This window comes from Gymnoscopelus microlampas (genome assembly GCF_963454915.1).
Source record: "Gymnoscopelus microlampas genome assembly, chromosome: 17".
Taxonomy (NCBI): domain Eukaryota; kingdom Metazoa; phylum Chordata; class Actinopteri; order Myctophiformes; family Myctophidae; genus Gymnoscopelus; species Gymnoscopelus microlampas.
The window spans coordinates 15,228,293-15,254,131 of NC_139954.1; the positions used below are offsets into that span (position 1 = coordinate 15,228,293).

Genomic DNA, 25,839 nt, shown 5'->3' on the forward strand with positions numbered 1-25,839 from the left:
CATTTGGCCCTGGCGGGTCATGATTCCTTATAAATCAGATCATATCGATATGGCGCACTACTGCTTCCAAAATCATGACCACCATATGAAACATAGAACATTAACATAACTTCCAAAAATAATATTTAAAGAAAATGTAAGAAATGAGGTAAGGGTTTTTTTTTGTTGGGGGGGTGGTGGGGGTGGTGGGTTGAGGGGCTTCTGGCAAGTATCTTTGGCAAGCCGTCGTTCCTAGAGTATGTTTTCTATGACTTTATTGGGGAACCAGCCAGTCACAGCGCAGTGCAGTGAAATGCCTGGACTTTAGTTGAGATGTATGTCGGAGGAGCTTCAGGCCATACTTGGAGTGACATTCCTGTGAGACTTTCCCGCTGACATCGATACGGCTTGGCTGTCACATTTGTCTACGGTTTAAAGCCAGGCACAGCGGTGGATTACATAGTAATCTTGACCTTAGAGATTGAGCTGTGACACCTCTCTGTGACACTGACATTCCTTCTCCCTCCCTCCCTCTCTCTCTGTTCTCTATAGACGGGAGTCCGGAGACACGGCTGAATGTCAAGTTTGTCCAAGACACGTCCAAGTTCTGGTACAAGCCAGACATTTCCCGGGATCAAGGTGAGGAGGCTAATTTAATACATTTTGCATCTAAACCAGTGGTTCTCAAACTCTTTCGTGTCAAGGACCCCCAAAACGATGTTTTTTTTGGCTGCTCTGTCTCAAAAAATGTAGACATTCAAAAATAGCAGATCTAAAAGCTCACTATGAGCTTGTAGATCTGCTATTTTTGAATAGCCAAAGCTAAGTATAGTTAAAATGAATGTGACGCTATGTTAACACATTTTGCTGGGGACCCCCTGGAACCCCCCCAAGGACCCCTGGGGCATCATGTCCAGGGGGTGTACTTCTACCTCAAGATGCCTCACGCTACAGAAACAGGAGATAGTCTCCTGCCCTATATGGGCCACATGGCTCGGGAAGGCTTACTTACTTTACAACTTCAAACTCTTGCTGAGTTTGAAGTCACTGTGTTAATTGAATGTTGCGCATTCCGAAGCCAGAAATTTCCTGACGTCTGCACTCTTGGGGATGCATGAGCAACTCATGCACGTGCACATGCGCACTTGCGCGCGGCCACAAACAGACACACACATGTTCTCTTGCTCATGTGTTTGGCTGTGAGGTCAGTGGATGTTCCCTTCTGCTTTTGCTCATCGCTCCCCCTCATTGGATTAGCTCATCTTAAACACAAGCACATGCTCCAACTGCCATGACATCACACACACACACACACACACACACACACACACACACACACACACACACACACACACACACACACACACACACACACGTATTACTATACTGGTGAGGACATACGTAGTGTGCTGCGATGTGTCGTGAACTTCTAGATTGGCTATTTCAGTGCACAAACACTGAAATTAAGTATAAATAAGGCATACATTAAGTATAATAATAAGGCATAACACCGATCCTAAAACCTAAACCTAACCTCTAAATAAGGGGTCTTCAACACGGGGTCCGTGACCCCTAGGGGGTCCTCAGAGTAACTACAGGTGGTCCCCCAAATCTTTGTGTGATGGGGAACATTGGCCGAAAATAGCAGATCCACAACGCCTCGCGCTGTGAGCGAGGCGCTGTGAGCTTGAAGATCTGCTATTTTCGGAGAGCTGGTGTAGAGGGAAAAAGAGCAGGCCAAAGTACAGAGCCAATGGTCGAGTTGACCAAATATTGAGGGTTTAAAAGGTTAACTGTCTGAAAAATGCACATTACCATGAATCCAACATATTAATAGGAAAGATAACGTGTGTCACACAAGTCTATGAAGCTATCTATGAAACCCATATGAACAAGTTTAATCTGCAACACAATGTTATACAATATGGAGTGGGTGGCTCCCTGCTTCATCTCTCTCGTTGTCAAATCTTAACTCTAACCCCAACCTGAACCTTTTCCTAATTGTAAGCCTAGCTCCCCAAATCTTTTGTTTGACCATAAAACAACCAACCTCTTCTCCAGGAAAATGGTTTCTCACAATGTCGCTGTTTCCTCCAATTCTGCTTCACTCGTGGGGACATTTGGTCCTAACAAAGTGTAATACAAAGTACACACTCACACAAAATGACAGACACATGTGCATTTGAAGTACTTTTGCTTTACAGGAGTATTTCCAATTTTCAATACTTTCTCCACTACATCTCTGATATACAAAAATATTGTACTTTTACTCCACTACAATTATTTGAGAACTTTAGTTACTATAGTTACTTTTCAGATATAAATTACTACAGTATATTATAAAACATACATTAACCACTTTAGCCCTATTTCATACATAGGCTATTTGAAAATAGCCTATCTACAAGCTCACAACGTGTCGCATCGTGAGGCGTTTTGAGCTTGTAGATCTGCTATTTCCAAACATTTTAGTACTTTTACTTTTGATACTTTAAGTATATTTTGATGACAATACTTTTGTACTTTTAATGAAGTAACATTTTGAAGACAGGCCTTTTACTTGTAACCGAGTATTTTTTATATTGTGGTATTGCTTTACTTAAGTAAAATATCTGAGTACTTCTTCCACCACCGACACACACACACACACACACACACACACACACACACACACACACACACACACGTGCGCGCTGCACATGCACTGACAGCGTTTGAACAAGCACTCCCAGAAGGAAAGCCACACAGATGTGGAGCGTTAGCGAAACATCTGCATGCGCCGCTCTTCTCGCCCGTCTTCCTGCGATGCTCTGTCACATATGTGGACGTTGATGGAGGGAAAGATCCCATCGTTTGCTGTCGGCGCAGAAACCTCTTATCTCCATATTCTAACTTTTTGTGTGTTTTTTTTGTAAATTAACACCCTACTTTGATCACACTACAGCATCACACAGAAGCATCAAAAGTACAGATCCGCAAGCTCGAAACGCGGCTCGAAACGCGGCTCGAAACGCGGCTCGAAACGCGGCTCGAAACGCGGCTCGAAACGTGGCGCGAAGCGGCGCGTTTGGAGCTTGTGGGTCTGCTACTTTTGCTATTTTTGCTATTTTTGTATGGCTTTTCTGTGGCCAAGGAATTGGCAAAAATTGCTGATCTACAAGCTCTTTGAATTTATTTTATTTATAATTTTTTTTACATTTTAGATTTTATTTTTGAAAATCTTTTGAAATAACAATTTGAACAATGCGTACTCGCAACCCCATACCATTGGTTATGTGACCCCAAAAATTGTAGGTCGGCCATTCTCACAATGTTTGCCTCTCTCTTACGTAATATTTTTGACAATTTGGTCAATGTGGTATTAAAAAGGTCTTAAAGGTCCTTAAATGAAAAACTTTGGAAATGTGCAGATGCCCTGTATACACCTGCAGTCTATGTTGTTTTGTTTACTGTTGAGTGAGAAAAGAATGTCGCACATTAAGCTAATCATCTGGGGACGACCCCCCCTAAATCATTTGGGGGACCCCTCTCGACGACCCTCAGTTTTTGGGAACCACTGATTTAAGCAAAACATCTTAACACTGACGTTGTTGAACATGTGTGTTGGCAGCCATCAGCCTGCTGCGAGAGAGGGAGCCAGGAGCCTTTGTCATTCGGGACAGCCATTCCTTCAGAGGGGCCTACGGACTGGCCATGAAGGTGGCATCTCCACCACCCACGGCACAACCAGCCAAGAAAGGTAAGGGAAGCACACAGAGTACAGTATTAACCAACTTAAAGGGATAGTTAAAAAAATGTTTTTTTTATATCGATTAGTCACCCCATGGAGACTTGAATTCATGAATATTTTAAGGCAATAATTTGATGACCAGCGGACCGGTAGGCAGCGGTTCCGGTAGGAGACACAAAGGAGACTCTTTGTGTCTCCTACCGGAACCGCTGCCGGTCATCAAATGATTGGCTTAGGAATGCGACAAAAACAAAAAAAATATCCATGGGGTGACTAATCGATAGAGAAAAGGAATTTTGGGGGTGAACTATCCCTTTAAATCCTATATCGTTGCTGTCAGGCTGAAACCTCATATCTCCATATTTTAACTTTTTGTGTTTTAACGTAAATGAACGCCCCACGTGATCATACTACAGCGTCACACAAACGTATCAAAAGTAGCAGATCTGCCACTTTTGCCATTTTTGAATTAGAATCCTGCAAAGTAACAGTTTTGGACATATGAGGTTTCCACCCCAACAGCAACATTTTACATACATCATTGACCTGCTGGTGTCCTCCAGGGGTCTATACTTGGTCCTCTCCTCTTTCCCCCTCTCTTTACCGGAAACGGCCCGGTCTAATAAGCTCCATAACGTGTCACAATTACGACACGATGTGAACTTGCAGATCATCTCTTTAGCCAAATGTTTGCCAATTCGTCAAATGTTCACGCAAATGTTCATGACAATGCCCAGAATAGAAAACGTGAGAGTTCATGTGGTTAAAGAGTGCAGAAGGTTCATGGCAGCTAAGAAGGCGATAAATCTGGATTCACTCTTTTTAGTGTGTACTTTTAATGGACTGTTGCATAACATTCTGTCTTGTAAAAAACATTCCCTGGCATTTACCGACCCAAGCAATTGTGTTGTACAAAACATTATTGGGGGAGAAGGGGGGGCTGCAGGAGTATTTTAGACCTTTGTTTATACCTCCGAAGGGAAATGCAGATGCCACTGTAAGCTAGCAGCCGGAAGACAGACCGACCGCGGGAGAAAGTGTAGCAGTTGATCTTTGCTGTCGTGGCAGAAACCTCTTATCGCCATATTTAAACTTTTTGTGTTTTTGGGGTAAATTAACGCCCTACTACTTGATCATACTACAGCGTCACACAAAAGCATCAAAAGTAGCAGATCCACAAGCTCGAAACGCGGCGCGAAGCGACGCGTTTTGAGCTTGTCGATCTGATACTTTTAATAGCATTTTTTTTGGAATCCTTAAAAGTTACAGTTTTGGGAAATATGAGTTTTCCGCCCGACAGAGACGTGATGTAACTCAGTTAGCCCGAAACACCATCTGCCGGGTGCTGCTGTAGGCTAATTACTGCCAAGTCACTCTGGAAAAAACACAGCATCAGCCAAAACACCTAACACTGGGTGAAAAAGGTGATATACCTGGATACATGGGCAAGGTATACACCCACCCAACATAAATGATAGGTGGGAGTTTTTCAATGAATGCGGGAGAGGACTGTTTACCTTAAAATGCCTTTAAGATACCTGGATATACGTCTCTCTTTTCTCTGCTTGGGAATCTTCCTTACACATGTAAATTAGAGGTTTGTTCAAACAATGGGAGGTGTGGGGTTCATAGAGGGGGGGGCTCAGAGAGAGAGAGAGAGAGAGAGAGAGAGAGAGAGAGAGAGAGAGAGAGAGAGAGAGAGAGAGAGAGAGAGAGAGAGAGAGAGAGAGAGAGAGAGAGAGAGAGAGAGAGAGAGAGAGAGAGAGAGAGAGAGAGGGGGGGGGGGGAGAGAGAGAGAGGGGGGGAGAGAGAGCGAGAGAGAGAAACACAGACTATTGCACAATTACTGATTAAAAAACAATGAGTGAGATGTCTGTCTGTCTGTCTGTCTGTCTGTCTGTCTGTGAGAGAGAGATATATACACACACACACACACACACACACACACACACACACACACACACACACACACACACACAGATCAGGTCTTGGGTCTAAATCTCAACTACTGTGCACAGTGGTTTAACTACTGATACTTTCTCTTTGATCTGGCTTAACTGTACAGTTGTGGCACTGTAAACACATCTGTATGCTATTCTTTCAATCGGTAGGAATGATGGCGCACAATCCGTCCGTGTACCTTGCAAATTCCAAATCTCGACAGGCCTCCCAAAGAAATGCCGGTCTGGGTGAGGATACAACTCGGCAGTTGGGTCCAAACGGGGTACCTCAAAGCTTGAGTTGCTAGAACACCACTTATTGATAAATAAACACTAATAACCAAGGTTACTGTAGTAACAGAGGTCCTCTCTGTTACACAAGGTGCTGTACAACAAACAGTGGTGTGAAGTAACTAAGTACATTTACTCAAGTACTGTACTTAAGTACAATTTTGAGGTAATTTTACATTACTGAAGTATTTCCAATTGTCTATACTTTTACTTACTATTTTATTTACTATTATTTGAAAACTTTAGTTACTAGTTACTTTGCAGATATAAATGATTACATTATAAAACATGCATTAACCACTTTAGCCTTATTTTATACATCAACAAGCTCACACGCTATTTTCAAACGTATTAGCACTTTTACTTTTGGTACTTTAAGCACATTTTGATACCAAAATGTGTTGTACTTTTTACCCATATCACAAACAAGGCTACTTTATGTGTGTTTTCGTTTGTATTTTGGGGGATAGAGATTAGATTACATGCAGACACAACATTTGCATGATAGGTGTCGATGGTTTCAATGTTCCTATTGTTTCATGTTTCACTCCTGAGCACCGCCTCTTCACACCGTGTCTGTGAGATGTCTTTGAGCCAGTGTTGCCAGGTTTTTTTTATAATAAATTTGCACCAAGAATTTTATTTGAAAATAGCAGTCTACAAGCTCACAACGAGTTGCATCACGAGTATATCTTGTATAGCTTGTATATCTGCCATCTTCAAATAGCCGATGTATACAGTAGGTAGGTTTAAAGTGCTCATGTGAGTCATGTGACCCATAATCGCTTCTATTGGGCTTGTTTTTCTAGACCTGCTTGCTAACCTGAATATGTGGGAGGTATGTGGGAGGTGGTACATTAATGAATGAGGGCAGCATACACACACATACTCCCTTAAGTATCAGGGGTATGCCTGAGGGATACCCTCCCAAAATCATTGCTTTTCACCCAGTGTAAAATGGCCACATACCTGCAGAAGATTGAAAGTGCGGCGTGTGACATTAATCACTTTGCTCACATACTGTACTGTTTCTCCTTACCAAATGGGAACATTCCTAACACTAACATCATATTAATATGACTTATTCATTGCCGTCGGGCAGAAACCGTGTATCTCCATATTTCAGCCTTTTATTTTTTATGGTAAATTAATGCCCTGGTTTGTCGCGTAAGAGTAGCGGAAATAGCCGCTCGATAAGCTCACAACGCGTCACATTGCGACGTGTTTGTGAGCTTGTAGATATGCAATTTTTGGTTCTTTTTTTTTGTTTTTTTTAAGTCTTAAGTGAAAAGTGGTTAAGTGTGTCTGTGTGTTTTATCAATATTGAACAATATCAAACCAATGAAAAGAAGAATTGACAAGAGCTTGTGACTAAATAATAACTACATTGGATTAATTTCCTGAAAAGTAATGTTTGTGGACATACAAGGTTTCTACAGTGACGCATTGTGTATGGGCTAATCCTTGGTTTATCAATTTCACTCTAAGCTATTTTTGTGTGGGGGGGGGGGGGGAGAAATGTTGGCTTAACGGTGCAGCTTCATGGACTTTTAAGGTTGTTGTTTTGGATATTGCATCCCTTTAAGCCCGCCTTTGTCTTTGGACTGCTCTCGCTGTTGGCCGGAAAAGAGACAAACAATTACCTCTTCCACCTAATGCTGAACACATGAGGTGATGTCTGCATGCTAATCAGTTGTTTATTGACTGTACTCACTGACTTATCTATCGCTCTCTTTCGTTCCCTCTCTTTCTCTCTTTCATTTTGTCTACCTCTTTCTCCCTCTCTCTCTCTCTCTCTCTCTCTCTCTGTGTGTCAGCGGGTGATGTCACCAACGAGTTGGTGAGGCACTTCCTAATCGAGAGCAGCCCTAAAGGGGTGAAGCTGAAGGGTTGTCCCAACGAACCTTACTTTGGTGAGTCATGGCCTCTGAGCCAAAACACACGCGCACGCACACACACACGCACGCACGCACGCACGCACGCACGCACGCACGCACGCACGCACGCACGCACGCACGCACGCACGCACGCACGCACGCACGCACACACACACACACACACACACACACACACACACACTTGCAGGCAAGTTTAGTAGCAAGTGAGTTTGTAGTTGTCTGTCTGTCTGTCTGTCTGTCTGTCTGTCTGTCTGTCTGTCTGTCTGTCTGTCTGTCCGTCCATCAAAGACTGTCGTTTGTCTGGATCTCAGCCTCCATAAAGACTAATCCTTCTATAATTACAGTACAGCGTTTGGGTTGAAGTCATCCAACTCATGTTCTCCCTACTAATTTCATCTCGAGGCAGAGTGACGTTTGTGCGCTTGCGTGCGCACCGTGAGCACGTGTTTGTGTGCGAGCACGTGCAAGGGTGTGCATTTGACTGAGAGTGTGTGTTAGCGTGTGTGTTAGCGTGCCTGTGTGTGTGCTGTACATACACACGTGCATGTACTGTACTAAGCCTCAAGCCTCGGCTAGACAACTTTATCTACCCAATCTAAAAAGAAAACACTAAACACTTCTGGCAGGATGACTTCCCTTAAACCAGTGCTTCCCAGGGGTCCTTGAGGGGGGTTCCAGAGGGTCCCCAGCAAGATTAGTTAACCCATTAAGACCTGAGGCCATCTGCTACTTTTGATGCTTGAGAGCATTAATTTACGAAGAAAGTTAGAATATGGAGATAAGAGGTTTCTACCGGACAGCAACGAGATGCATGTTGAATACTGTCTAGATACCAAACAGACAGCGTCCGTCGCAGCTTGTTTGGTATTATTTTGCAATAACTTCCTCTGCCATTGTTCATTGTTAAAAATGGGTAAACTATGCTGCCACCAAAATGAAAAATGACAGGAGCTCGCCTCTCTACCCAAACTCAAAACTAACCTAAAATAATTCCTTTGGTCAAAATACAAGTGAACACAGTTTAACTCCTTGAACATCTTGATAGTAGAATCCCCTGACCCCCCTCCCTGACTTTCTCTCTAAATATACCTTATGATTCTTCTGAGCTTTATTCCAATATCGTCACCTTGCTAAACTAATGGCCCAAGTAATGTTTTGAGGAAAATGATATTTTTGCCTAAGTCAGCTCCTCATGACACTGGCCACCTCTGGTAAAATCGCCCATCTCCTAATTGAAAAGGATCATGCTGTTCCCTCCCCTTTTAGTATAATGGCCTAACTCCCTAGTGTGACTTAGGCCAAAATAGGCCAAAAAATGGCCTAAATCATTTGGCCTAAGTCAGATTTAATCCTATTTAAACCTATTTAAATATCTTATGTTACATAACTGACAGACAGTGTTATTTCTATTTTAATAGTCATAATTTGTTATAAACGTTTTGGGTGAAATGATTAAGAAATATCATAAAGTTTTGTTTTGGATCTTTTTCTTTTTCTTCTGAAGAACTTTTAAAAAAATGAGTAAGGCCATTAATATGTTTTGTAGTACATGTTGTGTTGTATTGTATTGTCTGTATTATACATATTACTGATGAATTGAGTGCAAGGACCACAATGGATTTTTGTGTTATCCTTTTAGCATAACCTTTGACTGTACTACCTGTACTGTTAATAAGCATGTTGATAAAGTATTCAATCAATGATGAATACTGGAGGTGAATTAACTGTGTGTGTGTGTGTGTGTGTGTGTGTGTGTGTGTGTGTGTGTGTGTGTGTGTGTGTGTGTGTGTGTGTGTGTGTGTGTGTGTGTGTGTGTGTGTGTGTGTGTGTGTGTGTGTGTGTGCGCGCGTGCGCGTGTGCGTGTGTGTGTCCGACAGGCTGTCTGTCTGCCTTGGTCTACCAACACGCCATCACGCCACTGGCTCTACCCTGCAAACTGCTCATCCCCACCACAGGTCTGTGCAAATTAATGCAAAACGTCTTCATTTCAGGGTCCTTAGGGCTAATTCCTTTGAAATGGGTCTCCGTGACATGAAGACATTTGAAAACCCTTCTGGGTTTTTTTTTGTAGTAGATTATTTGATATGCACTGCAGCTTAATCATTTGTAAATGTCAAACCTTTTTAAAGACTTCTCTCTGACTGTATTGTTTTGTGATAGCTATGATGACATTTTGTAGAATCGGTCTCAGGTCTTGATAGGTTAAATTAACACTCAGGACTCTCTCTCTCTCTCTCTCTGTATGCTGTATAGATCTCAATGAAGAGGTGTCTGAAGTGGCCACACCAGCAAACCCCCTGGCTGAACGGCTCAAACAAGGAGCAGGTGTGTATCCATTAGTGCATGTATTCAGTGAAACGGAGCCCTTTCAATTCTGCTCTCATGAGACTTGTTTCTAGATAGATGATTGCCTTGAAATGTCTGCACATAATGGGGAAGTTGATATAAAATGGCTATGGGTAAATAAAAAGGCAATATAAAAAAAGCAATGACGTGGATATGGGTAAAACAGAAAGCATGAAAGATACTGTATGTGTCCACTGTCCAGATGAAACAGAAGGTACTGTACTTATTATAGATCCTTAATTAGACAGTAATTTAAAGTCATACCGTGTAACGTTCACTTTAGTCGTCTTTTTTGGCGCCACCTCCCGTAGCACCATTTATGCTGAAGGAACGCTCAAAAAAGGAATACTGCAGGGCCCTAGCGCCCAAGGATATTTTGGATTGCAGCAACACATTGTCAGAAACGGTATTTATGAATGCTAAAATACATAAATAAATGCATTTCCGGTACATTAGTGTTGAGAGAACTTGTCAAAAACACATTTATGTGGAATGGTTATTGTGATAAAAAATAACTTTAGTTTATTTGAAAAAGTTACACAGTATGACTTTAATGTGAAGGAAAACACCAGTTTTCATGTTTCCTGACGCATACTCCCCCAAATAACACCACTTCCTTGTTACTCCAGTCACAGTGCAAAAGGCCCCTGCTGATTCCCATGGTAAACCCTGTGTACATTCATTTGGATTGCTTCTTCTGGAATGCTACTCATTTCCTTGAATGCTAGGTCTATTGTATGCCTCAAAAATGTGTGTTTGAGTGTGCGTGCGTGCGTGTGCGCGAGTGCGTGCGTGAGGGCATGTTTGTGTGCTGCAAAATCTGTGTAGATTTGTCTTTCTTCAGTGTTAACAGTCCGTTAACATTGCCGTCTAGCTTTATGTCCAAATAGGGCAAACTGTTTGATGTGGAATGACACTGGTTGATGGATGTGTTTCATGATTGTGTTCTATCTGACCAGCCTTGTCTGAGAGAGCATGCAGTGTAATGACAAGAATACAGCATTTTAAAAATATATTATATAGGCTATATATATTTGTGCATGAACAGGTCGATTAAAAAACATGTTACTTGACTTCATTAATGCCATTAACAAACAGTTTGTGCAGCCGTGACTGTATGCATAGGCTATTGTTTATTCCCGTTATGACGTCTTCAAGAAATCCGTGTCCCCCTTGTCCTGTTTGTTCAGTTCAGTCTCTGCCAGTGGTGGAAGAAGTACTTTTACTTAAGTCAAAGTAGCAATGCCACACTGTAAAAAAAACTATGTTACAAGTAAAAGGCTTGTATAAAGATTTCATTTAAAGTACAAAAGTAATGCCGTCAAAATATATTTACAGAACCAAAGCGAAAAGTTCTAAATTATTTTCCAATTTTGTCGAACTTTTTCAAAAATAGCAGATCTATAAAAGCTCACAAAGTGTCACCATGCCACACGTTGTGAGCTTGTAGACTTCCTATTTTTGAATAGCCTTAGTATTACGAGCTTAAGTGGTTAATGCATGTTTTGCATTAATAATCTAAATCTGCCACCTATCTAGTAGCTAAAGTTTTCAAATAATTGTAATGGAGTAAAAAAAAAAAAGTACAATATTTGCCTCCGAGATGTAGTTGTGTAACAAAAACTGACATTCTCAAGTAAAGTAAATGTACCTCGAAATTGTACTGAAGTACAGTACTAAAGTAAAGTAAATGTACTTAGTTACTTTCCACCTCTGGTTCAGTTCAGTCTCTCGCTGCAACAGAAAACAGCCGGTGACTTTGTGTTGTTGTTGTTTTTCTTTCCCTCTGTCCTCCCAGCATGCAACGTGCTGTACATCAACTCCGTAGAGATGGAGTCCCTGACGGGTCCCCAGGCCGTAGCCAAGGCCATCAGTGAGACGCTGGCCGCCACCACGGCCCCTACTGCCACCATCGTGCACTTCAAGGTGTCTGCGCAAGGCATCACGCTGACCGACAACCAGAGGAAGTGAGTTCAGGAGAACCTGCACGCTATAGGACTGCAACCAGCCATTATTTTCCTAGTGTTTTTTTTCCCCTATCACATTTTAAAGACCCTGTAAACAGGAAGTATACCCTAACCCAGGATGAGTAGGCCTATAAGCAGTGTTATGTATTCAGTGTTTTTGTCAGACCAGAGACTAATATGTTATAAACCACCCAGCCAAATTAGAATGATAAAAAAGGTAAGTATAAACAAATTGGTTTCAAAGTCATGAAAACTAAGCTGTAGTGTTTCTGCTAATGACTGTGTGTGTGTGTGTGTGTGTGTGTGTGTGTGTGTGTGTGTGTGTGTGTGTGTGTGTGTGTGTGTGTGTGTGTGTGTGTGTGTGTGTGTGTGTGTGTGTGTGTGTGTGTGTGTGTGTGTGTGTGTGTGTGTGTGTGTGTGTGTGTGTATATCCATATACCGGTATGTGGCATATATGTAGACATATATAAGATATATATGAAACATATATTTCCTATTTATATGCACATATATGAACCTGAATATGGCATATATACGGCATATATTCTGCATATACTTACCATATATTGGCATATACGTTCATATATTTAAAATAAAACCATAGCACCACCATTAGCCCTTTCATGTCACGCACCCCCTAGTTGGGGATCCGCAGCCAAATATAATGTCAATTTGACATGAAAAATATTGAGAACCAGTGCTTTAAGAGAGAGAGAGAGAGAGAGAGAGAGAGAGAGAGAGAGAGAGAGAGAGAGAGAGAGAGAGAGAAAAAAACATTGTTTGTTTATTTTTGTAATTATTTGCACGTATGAAATTCAAAACACAAACTGACAAATGGAGACATGATCTAATGGTTGGTTGAGGAACATGCGGTCTGCAAACCACTGTAACGGGAGACACTTTGTATGCAGCTTTGCATTCGGCTCAGCCAAACATAAAGTGGCTTTCAGGGGATATTCATCAGCATTGTGGCTCCATTTGTTCCACAGGCTTTTCTTCCGACGGCACTACCCGAGCAACACTGTCACTTTCTGTGATATCGACCCTCAGGACAGAAAGTGAGTACCCCCACTACATACAGTACATTATACCAGTGATTCCCAAACAGTGGGTCAGGACCCATTTTTTTATGTGTCGCGACTCGCAAGTAAATATCTTTTTTTTTTTCAATTTCTTTTTTTCTTTCACAATTATTCATGAAATAAAATCGAAATTCTATAAAAAAAAATACACTTTAGAAGTAGTGAAAATAGCTGATCTACAAGCTCACAACACGTCGCGAGGCGACGCGTTGTGAGCTTGTAGATCAGCTATTTTCACAACTTCTAGAGCTTGTAGATCGGCTATTTTCACTAGTTTGGATCCCGGGAAAAGTTTGAGAACCAGTGCATTAGACCACTTATTTTAAAACATTTTTCATTACAAGGACCCCCTGTTAAGTGCATTAGGCCACATACCTCCATAACTCCATGTACGTACAAATGGAACCAAATGGACCCGTACGGATGAAAAATACATTTAAAAAAAGATGAAATATGGAGCTATAAGGTTTCTGCCCGACATCGACCATATCGTTGTTGTTGGGCAGAAACCTCTAATCTCCATATATTTTTTTGTGTTTTTCGTAAATTAACACCATACTACAGCGTCACACAAAATCATCATCTATAGTAGCAGATCCACTGAGCTTGTAGATCTGCTACTTTAGCTACTTTTTAATTTGAGTCCTGGAAAGTAACAGTTTTGGACAATAATGAGGTTTCCCATATACAATATTTATATAGTACAGTACATGTTATATCTGGATGGGATATTATCTGAGCTTTTTGAATCGGCGTTCCAAAGAAAGCATGGCACTGAATGCCTCTTTTGTTCCCCGTGTTGATCCAGTTGTCTCCTTTCACTGCTGCAGATATTATGTGAGTTTTAGGTGCATAGACGTTCCTGTTTCCTCATGTTCAGTGGTGTAAAGTAACTAAGTACATTTACTTAAGTACTGTACTTAAGTACGATTTTTAGGTATTTTATACAATACTGGAGTATTTCCAGTTTTCAGTACTTTTACTTCTACCCCACTACATATCAGAGGCAAATATTGTACTTTTACTCCACTGCACATTAGTTGCTAGTTACTACGCGGGGGCTTCGGTGGCTATAGCCACCAATGTTTTATCCAAAGCCACCAATAAAAATAAATTTAAAAAAAAAGTTTTTTATTTTTTTGAATTATATATCTATAACCCTAACCTAACCCTACCCCTAACCCTAAAAACGAAATAAAGTAACAAAAAACTGGGGAAAAAGTACCCAAATCCGCGAAAAATTCCGCGTGCATGTGTCCGTTGCCTGGAGGGCTAAGCCCCCAACCTAGTAGAGACCTAGCAACGCGTCTGCCTGTATACATTTCGTCCATTTGAAAATAGCCGATCTACAAGCTCACAATGCGTCGTGATGCGACGCATCGTGAGCTTACAGACGAATTTGAGTACTTTCCCCACCACTGCTCATGTTTAAAATTGCGTAACCTAACTTGAAATCTTCACCCCCGTCTGTACAGGTGGAACAAGCCAGAGGGAGGCACAGCCAAGTAAGTGCATCACAATCTTATTCATATCATATTATGACTGTTATACTTCTATGGTCCTTATCTTGGTAAAATTAACAATTAACAATTTGGTATAATTAACCCTTTAAGACCCAAGGCCGATTCTACAAACACTCTAAATCCAGTTTTAAAAAAAACTATGTTAAGGACCTCCCAAAATTATGTGTATTTGGCAGCGGACTCCCATCTCAAAATATGTTGGTCCAGGGACCCCCAGCAGCAAATATTTGAGTTTAAAAAATATATATATATTCAAAGATTTGCACAAGTTTTCACGATTTTTCAAAAATAGCAGATCTACAAGCTCATAGCGCGGCACTAAGAGTGGGCACTTCGACGTAAAATTGGCTATTTTGTCCAAAAATGTAAAGAAATGTATATTTGACATATAGTTTTAAGTAATGTAAAGGACACATGATGTGAACATGCACGGTACATCATTATCAGACCTAGATTTATCCTGCAACTTCTTGTTTATGCCCAAAATGATTGGATGTACAGGTTTTGTTTTGAGAACCACTGCTGCAGAGAACTCGAGGAATTTGAAATTAGAATGATTATCACGGAGTGGGTTCATTGCTGTTGTGACATGTGCTCTTGTGCGGTTCATGTAATCTGTCATGAGCTATTACCTGGCCTCAATCCCTAATCCAAATCGAAATGATACAGTACTCAAGAGTAGTGTATCATGTGAGCGATCATTACAATGGGCAAAAAATTGTCCATTGTAATAGGCTCTATGCACAGCAGCCATATTGGAAAGAAATTGGGCCTCTTCTTACTTCCTTCACAGGTGTTACCTATGATACTAATGAAGGGCTCTGTTCCATTCTGGTCAGGGTGCTGATATCGTGCATGTTGGCTCACTAGAAACACTCCATTTTGGTTCCCAAATGGCCCCTTATGGTGGGTGTCTAACTCTGAGTTATGGGGGTCCTTGAAAATAAGACAACCACTATGCCACACTAAATGGAACAGAGCCTTAATTACTGTCATTGGTAACACCTGCGAAGGAAGTAAGGAAGGGGCCCAATTCATTCCCAATATGGCTGCTGTGCATAGAGCCTATCGAAGTTTGAAATAATCGTGATAATGATTTTAGGTCATATCACCCAGCCCTACTGAACACTGAGGCTAGGCAGCATACTAGATGGATAGATGGATAGATGGCTGGGCACAAGATAAAAGCATCCTTCCCGTTGCCAATGAGCTGGGCTTGTTGGCAGAGGACGGTTGAGATTTGCAGAGGTCCTGTTCGGGGCTTTTGATCACAGCTGCCTCAGACCTTGTGGATTTACAACTGGGGTCCAAATCTGATCGCGATTTCACTGCGGTCTGGATAAAGTTTGAGCGTGTCTCCCCCCCCTCAAAAGAAAAACGTCATTGGAGTCTATAAATGCACTAGTTTATGAGAATGATTTTATTTCCAGATTTTGTCTCCTTGGAGCCGAGGACGTATAGATTTTGTTTTATAATTATAATGTAGCCATTTCCTTTGTATGATAATATTTGCGGATGTGCCGCATAATAAATCCATTACGCGCCTTTCCACTGAGTGACCATTATCCAAAACAGATTGTGGTGAGGTCTTATCAGATATTAATGATTGATATTTGCATAATTCATGGATACACCAATGTAGACACTGTTTTAAAGTGGGCTTGATGCCTGTTTTATTAGCGATTATTCTCATTATTATACAGATTACTCTGTGACTCATGGCACTTGTAACTTTTAGCCCAACTTCAACCTGGCTTCCCTATCTTCCTGGTCTACATAAGCTCACAGCTTGTGAATAAGTATTTTCACTATTTGTCGTATGACAAAATAAACAGAGCTTAAGTGTTTAAAAGTATTTACAATGTCTTTTTGTGTAAAGGTATAGACAAGGGGTCATCTCGTATGATTCTGTGCTTCCAGGTTCTTTGGGTTCGTGGCACGGAAGCAAGGAAGCACAACCGACAACGTCAGCCACCTGTTCGCCGAGATGGACCCCGAACAGCCCGCCAGCGCCATCGTTAACTTCGTCTCCAAGATGATCAGCGCGCAGAAGCGATGAGAGGCTGACCAAAAACAAGCAAGAACCCTGGCGCGCTTTTTTTTCTTTTCTTTTTTTTTCAGCTTTGGTTGTTTCTTTTCTTTTTCCTTTTTCCTTTTAACCACACAGACACTTGTTTCTTATTTCGGACAATTCCGCATTTTTATTTCATGCGTCACCTTATCTGTCTTTGTGTACCTTTCTTTGAAGCGAGCGTGTGAATGTTCTTTGTGAGCACAGGAGAGATAGAGGGAAGTGTGTGAGTAACGTGAGAGAGAGGTGAATAGATCAGTGGTTCTCAATGTGTGGTCCAGGGACCCCCCCCCCCCCAGGGGTCCTTGTGGGGGTTCCAGGGGGTCCCCAGCAAAACGACTTAATTTTAGCAACCCAATATATACAGTACATAGGCTTTTTGAAAATAGCTGATCTACAAGCTCGCAATGCGTCCCATCGTGACACGTTGTGAGCTTGTAAACCGGCTATTTTCAAGATTTCAATCTTGTACTGTAGCTCGGGGAGGGGGGTTCCCTGGCACAAAATATTTGGGGGTCCTTGACATGAAAACGTTTGAGAACCACTGGAATAGATAGAGGTGTGTGTGTGTGTGTGTGTGTGTGTGTGTGTGTGCGCGCGCGCGTGTTTCTGTGCATGTGCTTTTCTTCTCGGACGGACTCTTGGATGGACCAGAGGAAGTGCAGAGCGGGGGGGGGGGGCGTGGCTGTGTGTGACGAGCGACGACGTGGGCGGGAGGTCGGTTGGATCTCCCTGGCAGGGTAACGCATGAACAGGACGAGGCAAATGTCGGCGTGAGCAAAATCTTCGTTTTGCCATTGCATCATTTTGTTGTTTGTTCATTCTTATTTTATTTTTTTAAAGGAAGAAGTCAAGTTGTGCAAAGCGAGGGTGGATTGTAAATCTTTACTGTTTCAGGCTTTTTTTTCTGACTGGTCAACCAAAGATAAAAATAAAATGAGAAAAAAAAAAGTGGTCAGGGCGTATATAGTTTGCCACTGTCAGAGGGTTGAAAATGTTCTTTTGTAAAAGAAATATGGCTGCTTAATCAAATTTTACTGAACTGTTTCTGTCTCTATGTAATGATACTGTAGGTTGATTTCATCCTTGGTGCATCTTTGCCTTCTTGCATACAATGTTAAGAGGACTTTTTTTTTTTTGCACACGGCAAGGTGAGTCAGTGTAAATATTCTAGATTGCTTTCCGAGTAAGTCTGTACTCAAAGAATTTTGGTGCCTGACTTTTTTTTTTTTTTTAATGAAGAGCTTTCTAAGGAAAGAAAGAAAGAAAAAAAAAAGAAAAAGAAAAAAAAAGGAAACATCCCAGCTCTCTCATATATGCAAATGCCCAAAACGTTGAATGATTGTTCTCCCGATTTCAAACAGTTCCAGTGTCCTGTTGTATGTAGTAAAGAAAAAAAGGCAGTAAATTGTCTTGTTCAACCACCATGCAGCTGTGGTGTCATCCAACAAGTCGAGTTTCCTCACCAGTTCTGTGATAAAAAAGAGAGACCAGTGGTGGAAGAAGTGCTCGGATTTATTTTACTTAAGAAAAATGTAGCAGAATCTGAATACATTTCATCACAGGTAGCAATACAGCGATGTACAAATACTTGTGCTTACTACAAGTAAAAGTCCTGTATTAGAAATTTCACTTGAGTAAAAGTACAAAACTATTGCTATAAAAACATACTTAAAAGAACAAAACGTTCTTCAAGGTTTTCAAAATAGACAAAATATTAAAATGGGGCTGTATACTACAGTTGAAGTATGAAGTATAGAAAAAAGTATATAAAACAAAAGTACCTCAAAATTGTACTTCAGCACAGTACTTAAGTACAGTAAATGTACTAAGTTACTTTCCACCACTGAGGGAGACACCAGTTAGTTGGTCATGATCGACTGATTCAGTGCACCCAAACAGCCTCCTTTCTTTTTTTTTAATGTTTTTACAATATACTTTGTCGCACGCACAGAACTGATCTTCAAGCTAACAACGTGGCGCGTTGTTGACTTTAAGATCAGTTATTGTATGCAAGCGACACCGTCATACGACGGATTATAAATAAATCAGCCATTAGCATCCTAATATGCCAGCCTTTACTAGGCCACAGCTTGCACTTGTGTACACACACTATTCCACTCATCCTCGAAGGGCTAAAAAGGGTTTTAAGATGAGAATCTTCACAGCCAATGGTTGCACTACTGTCACGCTCTCCATCTTTTTTTTTGTTGTTGATTTTTTTATATATATATATTGCTGTTGAAAATCTCCGCCGAACCTACTGAGGGCGCTATTACCACAGAGAGAAGCTACTATCAATAATGTTACGCATCACATCAGCCGGCCGAAACTGTTAACAACCACATCCTACCCGAAAGTAAGCTATACAGTACATATAAATATACCTATATAAATATATATTGAAAAAAAAAAAAAAATCCAAACAGTGACTAAAATATTTATTATGTTTTTTTTGTTTTTTTGCTCTGTTGCTCTATGTTAACCTGTATACATGTATTATATCGTATACATCTAGATTACTGAAAGCAAGGAAAAAATGCTCTTTATTTTGGCTAAACTTTTGAAATCACCCGATTTTGAACTGCGTTGAAATATATATGGTGTAAAGTGTGTGCATTTTAAAGCGTATCACTGTCGTTTTTGATGTTTTTTGTTTTGTTTTTCCACAGCATTACTTTTATTATGTTAACATTCTTTTTTTTTTTTTCTTTTTTTCCCCCAGCATCGAAAATTATTGGGGTAGGCTTTGTTTTTGATACACAGTAAAAATCCTCAGTGTTTTAACACTGAGGATTTTACAGTGTTGGAGTGGACAAAATACTTTATGTAAAAGTTTGTCGTGACAAAGGGGTCAAAATGGAGTTATCCTGAGGTGTTGCCAACAGATTGTTTTTGCCTAACTTAATTAAACCTGCCTAAAAAAAAAATCATTGTCCAAGTTTAGCACTTAAATGTTGTAGGAATAATGTAAACGAACAATGCATTTCCATTTGTCAAATTGTAAGAACACACAGACTTTGACCGATTAAATGTCAACCGAGTCATTTGCATGCATGGAAGCAGAAATACTATTGTGAAAAGAAGAAAATAAATGATAAAATGGCACACAGCACCATCAAACGCATCCCTGGCTATAAGGCCCCTTGCAGGGGACAAACGCCCTGTGTCTATGAACTTAGTGTGTAGCTGCTGCCCTCATGTGGTGTAGAGAAATATTACAAGTAACCCACATACTTATAATACAGTGTTTTAACTGTAATAGCAACTCAAATTATTGTTTGAGTTAAAAGGATTTGCTAATTGAAAAAAGTACAAAAAAAAATTAAGGTTTCATTTTTTACATAATGCTCATTTACTAAAAATGAGTTTTGCTTGTATTCAGCCTTGCATATGGACTGAATAGTATTAGGGACATGACTCCTTTTTTTATTGCCTGTTACACAAGGTCCTATTAGTTGACAGCATGATAATACCTGTTCAGAAGAGGCCTGCAATTACAGCCTATATACTGTACCTTAACTCAGAGGTCAGCCTAGATTAAAATAAAAAATAAATAAAATATAGCGCTTAATGGGGCGCTTTTGTATCAGACTAGAATGTTCCATAATTTAACTGCGAGAGAGCCTGCATGCTCAAGTCAAGTTGTGTTCCCTTATACCGCTGTTGACTAGTCTTCACGTTTTCCTGCTAAACTGCAGGATTTCTCCCATGATACAATAGAGAAAAAAAGAGGGAAAAAAAAACTTCAAATGACGCCTGTAATTTTCTGTATCTTATCTGTCTACGAGGACAAAAGAGTACATTTTTGCATAAGAAATGCTTGTTTTGGGGGAGGAATTCTCCACAGCAAATCGAATGTTAGCCTCAAGCCTCGATTCATACTTCGTCGCACGGCGGTGTCGCGCGTCGAAAAATAGCAGACCTACAAGCTCACAGCGTGTGTGAGCTTGTAGGTCTGCCATTTTCGGGCACACGGCACTGTCGTGCGACGTGAGCATAGATTAGGCATTACGTTGCCAAGAAGGAAACTCCAGTGGCATGATGTGTTCAGATCAGTCTGGACATATAGAATGTGTGTGTGAATGAGCTACTATGCTTGTATAGAACCTTGTATTTTTTTGTTTGGTATATTGTATGGTTTTTATTATTTCTGAGGAAAAAAACACATTAAAAAGCAATACAAATCACAAAGTAACTGCACTGTGTCAATTTTATTTTAAAGGCTTTCATGAACCATGGGGATCCTATGCCAGGGCAAATATTCGGTGAAAATGACCAGTATACAAGTTCACAACGCGTGGCATAGATAGCACCCCGTTGGGACCTTGTAGATCTGTTATTATCAGCAAAAAGATGTGGTGCAAACTACAAGATCTGAACTTAATTCTTCAACTAAAGAAAGAGACCGACAAATCATCTAATATAGAGAGGTAATATTCTTAGTCTTATAAAAGAAAAAGCATTACAATTACAAGTGGAGATAGCAAAGATGTGGATGGTGTTGCACACATATTTCAGACATCAAACCTTACTGTACATTAAGTGCTGTTGGAGTAGAATAGAATACAACACTATAGAGTAATTTCTATGGAAATGTGGAGTCCTGATGGTAAACAGATTAATAAAACATGGGGAAGGAGACCAACCAAGTTCCTGTTTCTGCACAACAAGCTGAATGGGTTCCCAGATTGCATCTACAGTAATGCAGATATGATATTGCCTTTGCCTTTGTAAACTACCCTCCGTCTTGTATATATTTTTTGTCTTGTCCAAGAAGGATGTCCCAAGTGCGTACCCCTACATTATAGAGAGCAATTGCCTGGGTGTAGCACGAAGTATAGTGTTCAACAGTGGTGGAAGAAGTACTCACATTTTGTACTTATGTAAAAGTAGCAATACCACAATGTAGAAATGCTCTGTTACAAATAAAAGTCTGGTATTGTGATGTATGTGAAATACATTGTAAAACACTTTAAAGGGACTAGACAGCCGATTTAAAATGCAGTCCATTTACCATAAAAGAGCAACAACAGTCCTATTGAAAAACTAGCTTAAACATTCACGTTGAAGATCTCACAAGGTAGAACCCATCATGATACCACTGCACTGAGATTAGTTTTTATCCCATTATAGTTTCTAGATTGAGTGATTTCACCAGCCCTGTCTACAATTCCGTATCAACCAATGGCTGATGACTACAGAGCAGCTCCCAGCCAATCAGTGTCCTATAAATAGAGGGCCATTAGTAAGATATCAAGTAGTGGCTGTCTGTTTCTCACTTGAGCAGTTCAGGTTTCTTCCTTTCTTTCCCACAAAGCTACTTGACCGGAAAACCGACAATATGGTGAGTAAGTCGTCGCTGACTGTCTTTACTGATGACCAAAACTAATGATGCATAGGCTATACATCTATAGATCAAACAAGATTATTGTGTGTACCTGTGTGAACCAATGGAACCATGCAGCACTTCTTTCTTCTGTTGTAGGGGGGTTTGCATGACCATTATTGTCATACCCCCAAAAGTCCCTTAAAATGAATTGCACGTACACACGTGCTATAGATGTATTCATCATAATGGGCGGCATTGCAGTCATATTGACATAGCTAAATATTTGTATAATGTCACTTCCTTGACATGTGGTTTGTGTTGAGGTCAAACCCTTTTTAGGCTAATGTTTAACAAAATAATATTGCAAAAATGGTTGAGCTACAATATAAGCTCACAACACATTGTTGTGAGCTTGTATTTTGGATATTTTTTTTTACCTACAAGTTATTGGCAACAGCTTCACATGCTGTGCATTGGCTCACTGAAGGCTCTGCTACATTAAAGGGATAGTTCACCCCAAAAAATACTTTTTTCTATCGATTAGTCAGCCGATGGACACTTGAGTTCATGGATATTTCTTTAGTTTTTGTTGCATTCCTAAGCCAATAATTCAATGACCAGCGGACCGGTAGGCAGCAATTCTGGTAGGAGACACAAAGGAGACTCTTTGTGTCCCCTACCGGAACCGCTGCCGGTCATCAAATTATTGCCTTAGGAATGCGACGAAAACAAAGAAATATCCATGAATTCACGTCTCCGTGAGGTGACTAATCGATAGGAAAAAAGTCAATTTGGGGGTGAACTATCCCTTTAAATGGTACACATCCTTAATTTGTAGCATTGCTAACACCTGTGAAGGTGTTGCCAATAGCTTGTAGGTCAAAATACAAGCTCACAAGGATGTGTTGTGAGCTTATATACATAAGCTTATATACACTATACTGTAGGTTAATGTACATATCTAATTGAGTAAAATGCTGCTATACTCACGCACCTTGTCTTACCTTAGGTACTTCCCGTACCTATGCCTCACATGATCTCTCTTCCCCCTGCCCCCCTCCCCTCTTCTTCCCCCTTTTTATGGAAATGACAAACGATGGAGCTTGCACAAAAAAAAATGTCACCCACTGTTATACACCTGTGAACTTGTGAGGTGACAAAGTTGATTCTGTTTATTAGACGGTCTACATTTCCCCAAAAGAAAATGTGCATGTAAATGTGGTTCCCCTCCGGCCAATCAAACCCAGCATGGGTTCGGCCTTCGTTGGAAGATTGGGCCAACATTAGTTCCATCGCTTTCCAAAGGCACGCTGAATTTCCACAACAGCCTCTCTTCCCCAGTCATGTATCCTGCCCTGTAGATAAAATTGTCTTGCCCCAATTCAGAATTCTCATTCTCTTATAGTGCAATTAACGTCCCCCCCCACCCCCTCTCTCTCCCTATGCAGCGTGAGTGTCTGTCCATTCATGTTGGCCAAGCCGGAGTCCAGATCGGCAACACTTGCTGGGAGCTGTACTGTCTGGAGCATGGCATCCAGCCTGATGGACAGATGCCCAGTGATAAGACCGTTGTAGGTGGGGACTCCTTCAGCACCTTCTTCAGCGAGACTGGATCAGGAAAGCATGTCCCCAGAGCTGTCTTTGTTGACCTGGAACCCACTGTCATTGGTCAGTTAAACCATTTACCAATCCCCTTGCAACTTTAAAGCAATACTTCACACCAAAAAAAAAACTTTTCCTATAATTTACCGATCCCATGAAGCCTTAAATTCATTAGTTTTTGTCCCATTCCTGAGCCAATAATCCAATATTTGACTTAATAGGAGACCAATCTTAACGAGAGCAAAATCAAAATCCTATTTAACATCTTTGAATGTCACGTGAGAGTTGTGGAGTTTATATAATTGTTTTGCATTGGTCTCCTATTGCAGTGGACACCGCCAATATTGAATTATTGGCTCGGGAATGTGAAAAAAACAAAATCTTCATGTATTTAAGTATTCATGGGATGAGTATTCCTTTAATAAAAAACTTTGAAGAAAAACAAATTGGAAGGATTGTCAACCATTTCCTTTAAACCTTCCATTCACAGATGAGATCCGTAAAGGAGCGTACCGCCAGCTATTCCACCCTGAACAGATGATCACAGGAAAGGAGGATGCAGCCAACAACTATGCCCGCGGACACTACACCATCGGCAAGGAGGTCATTGACCTGGTGCTGGAGAGAATTCGAAAGCTGGTGAGGGCCTTAATGAGTTTCATTTTATTATCAAAGTGCTTAAATTCAGCTTTAACTGATTAAAGGCAACTTTTTTTTTCTCATATTTTTTTCAGGCTGACCAGTGCACCGGCCTCCAAGGGTTTCTCATCTTCCACAGCTTTGGTGGTGGCACCGGCTCTGGTCTTGCTGCCCTGCTGATGGAGAGGCTCTCTGTTGATTATGGGAAAAAGTCCAAACTTGAGTTTGCCGTCTACCCGGCTCCCCAGGTGTCCACAGCTGTGGTGGAGCCCTACAACGCCATCCTGACCACCCACACCACCCTGGAACACTCGGACTGTGCCTTCATGGTGGACAACGAGGCCATCTTTGACATCTGCCGCAAGAACCTGGACGTCGAGAGGCCGTCCTACATCAACCTCAACAGGCTCGTCAGTCAAACCGTGTCCTCGATCACCGCCTCCCTTCGCTTTGACGGAGCCCTGAACGTCGACCTGACGGAGTTCCAGACCAACTTGGTGCCTTACCCCCGTATCCACTTCCCTCTGACCACCTATGCCCCGGTCATCTCTGCCGAGAAGGCGTATCACGAGCAGCTGTCGGTCGCCCAGATCACCAACTCCTGCTTCGAGCCGGCCAATCAGATGGTGAAGTGCGATCCCCGTCATGGTAAATACATGGCCTGCTGTCTGCTGTACCGTGGAGACGTGGTGCCCAAAGACGTCAACTCTGCCATCGCAGAGATCAAGACCAGACGCAGCATCCAGTTTGTAGACTGGTGCCCCACAGGCTTCAAGGTGGGCATCAACTACCAGGCTCCCACCGTGGTTCCTGGAGGAGACCTGGCCAAGGTCCAGAGGGCTGTGTGCATGCTGAGCAACACCACAGCCATCGCGGAGGCCTGGGCCCGCCTTGACCACAAGTTTGACCTGATGTACGCCAAAAGGGCCTTCGTCCACTGGTATGTCGGCGAGGGGATGGAGGAGGGAGAGTTCTCTGAGGCTAGGGAGGACATGGCTGCCCTAGAGAAGGATTACGAAGAGGTGGGCGCTGACAGTGCTGGGGCAGAGGATGAGGATGAGGAGGAATTCTAGGCCACTCTTGTCTTCTGGTTTGCCATTGGCCGGAAGTAATGGGATGGGGGTGAAATGGGCCATGTGAGATCCTCCTGTTTTTCTTTTTCATTCCTGTGACTTGTAACTTATTCAATGATTAAATTCACCCAATGGGTATGAGCAATTAACTTGTCTTGTTTATGCTTCATTTGACTTATAAAGGTTTTGTGTGTTTTACCTTTTTGAGACCCAGCTGAGCTTCAACAAAACTCAATGAGTCACTGGTACTCATCTCTTCAAAAAATATTTTCTCAGTGAAACCTGGTTAAAAGTCTTGTTAAAAACCTCATATGGTTGGATATTATACATTTTAATTGTAATGTAATGCTTTCAATTTCTACAGCT

At 41.4% G+C, this 25,839-nt stretch overlaps 2 protein-coding genes across 12 annotated transcripts in view; both read left to right on the forward strand.

The window, feature by feature from the left end:
• tns1b (tensin 1b) overlaps positions 1–21,021 on the forward strand; it is a 303,232-nt gene extending 282,211 nt beyond the window's left edge. For 6 of the 11 annotated variants that reach the window (XM_084085475.1, XM_084085472.1, XM_084085478.1 and 3 more), the window contains 10 exons: positions 532–618; positions 3,590–3,718; positions 7,758–7,853; positions 9,716–9,793; positions 10,092–10,163; positions 10,814–10,846; positions 11,983–12,151; positions 13,141–13,209; positions 14,709–14,738; positions 16,677–21,021. In XM_084085475.1, the coding sequence (XP_083941601.1) occupies positions 532–618; positions 3,590–3,718; positions 7,758–7,853; positions 9,716–9,793; positions 10,092–10,163; positions 10,814–10,846; positions 11,983–12,151; positions 13,141–13,209; positions 14,709–14,738; positions 16,677–16,815 (902 nt within the window). In that variant the 3' untranslated portion in view covers positions 16,816–21,021. The remainder of the gene's footprint in view (positions 1–531; positions 619–3,589; positions 3,719–7,757; positions 7,854–9,715; positions 9,794–10,091; positions 10,164–10,813; positions 10,847–11,982; positions 12,152–13,140; positions 13,210–14,708; positions 14,739–16,676) is intronic. The other 5 variants (XM_084085474.1, XM_084085477.1, XM_084085473.1 and 2 more) reach the window with 2 other exon arrangements.
• Positions 21,022–23,601: 2,580 nt separating this feature from the next.
• On the forward strand, positions 23,602–25,552 carry LOC311064595 (tubulin alpha chain-like; the record flags this gene model as incomplete). Its single annotated transcript, XM_084084469.1, has 3 exons — positions 23,602–23,827; positions 24,252–24,400; positions 24,496–25,552. The coding sequence occupies 3 exons, from the start codon at positions 23,602–23,604 to the stop codon at positions 25,471–25,473; spliced, it is 1,353 nt and encodes a 450-aa protein (XP_083940595.1). The 3' UTR covers positions 25,474–25,552.
• Between the last annotated feature and the right edge of the window lie 287 nt (positions 25,553–25,839).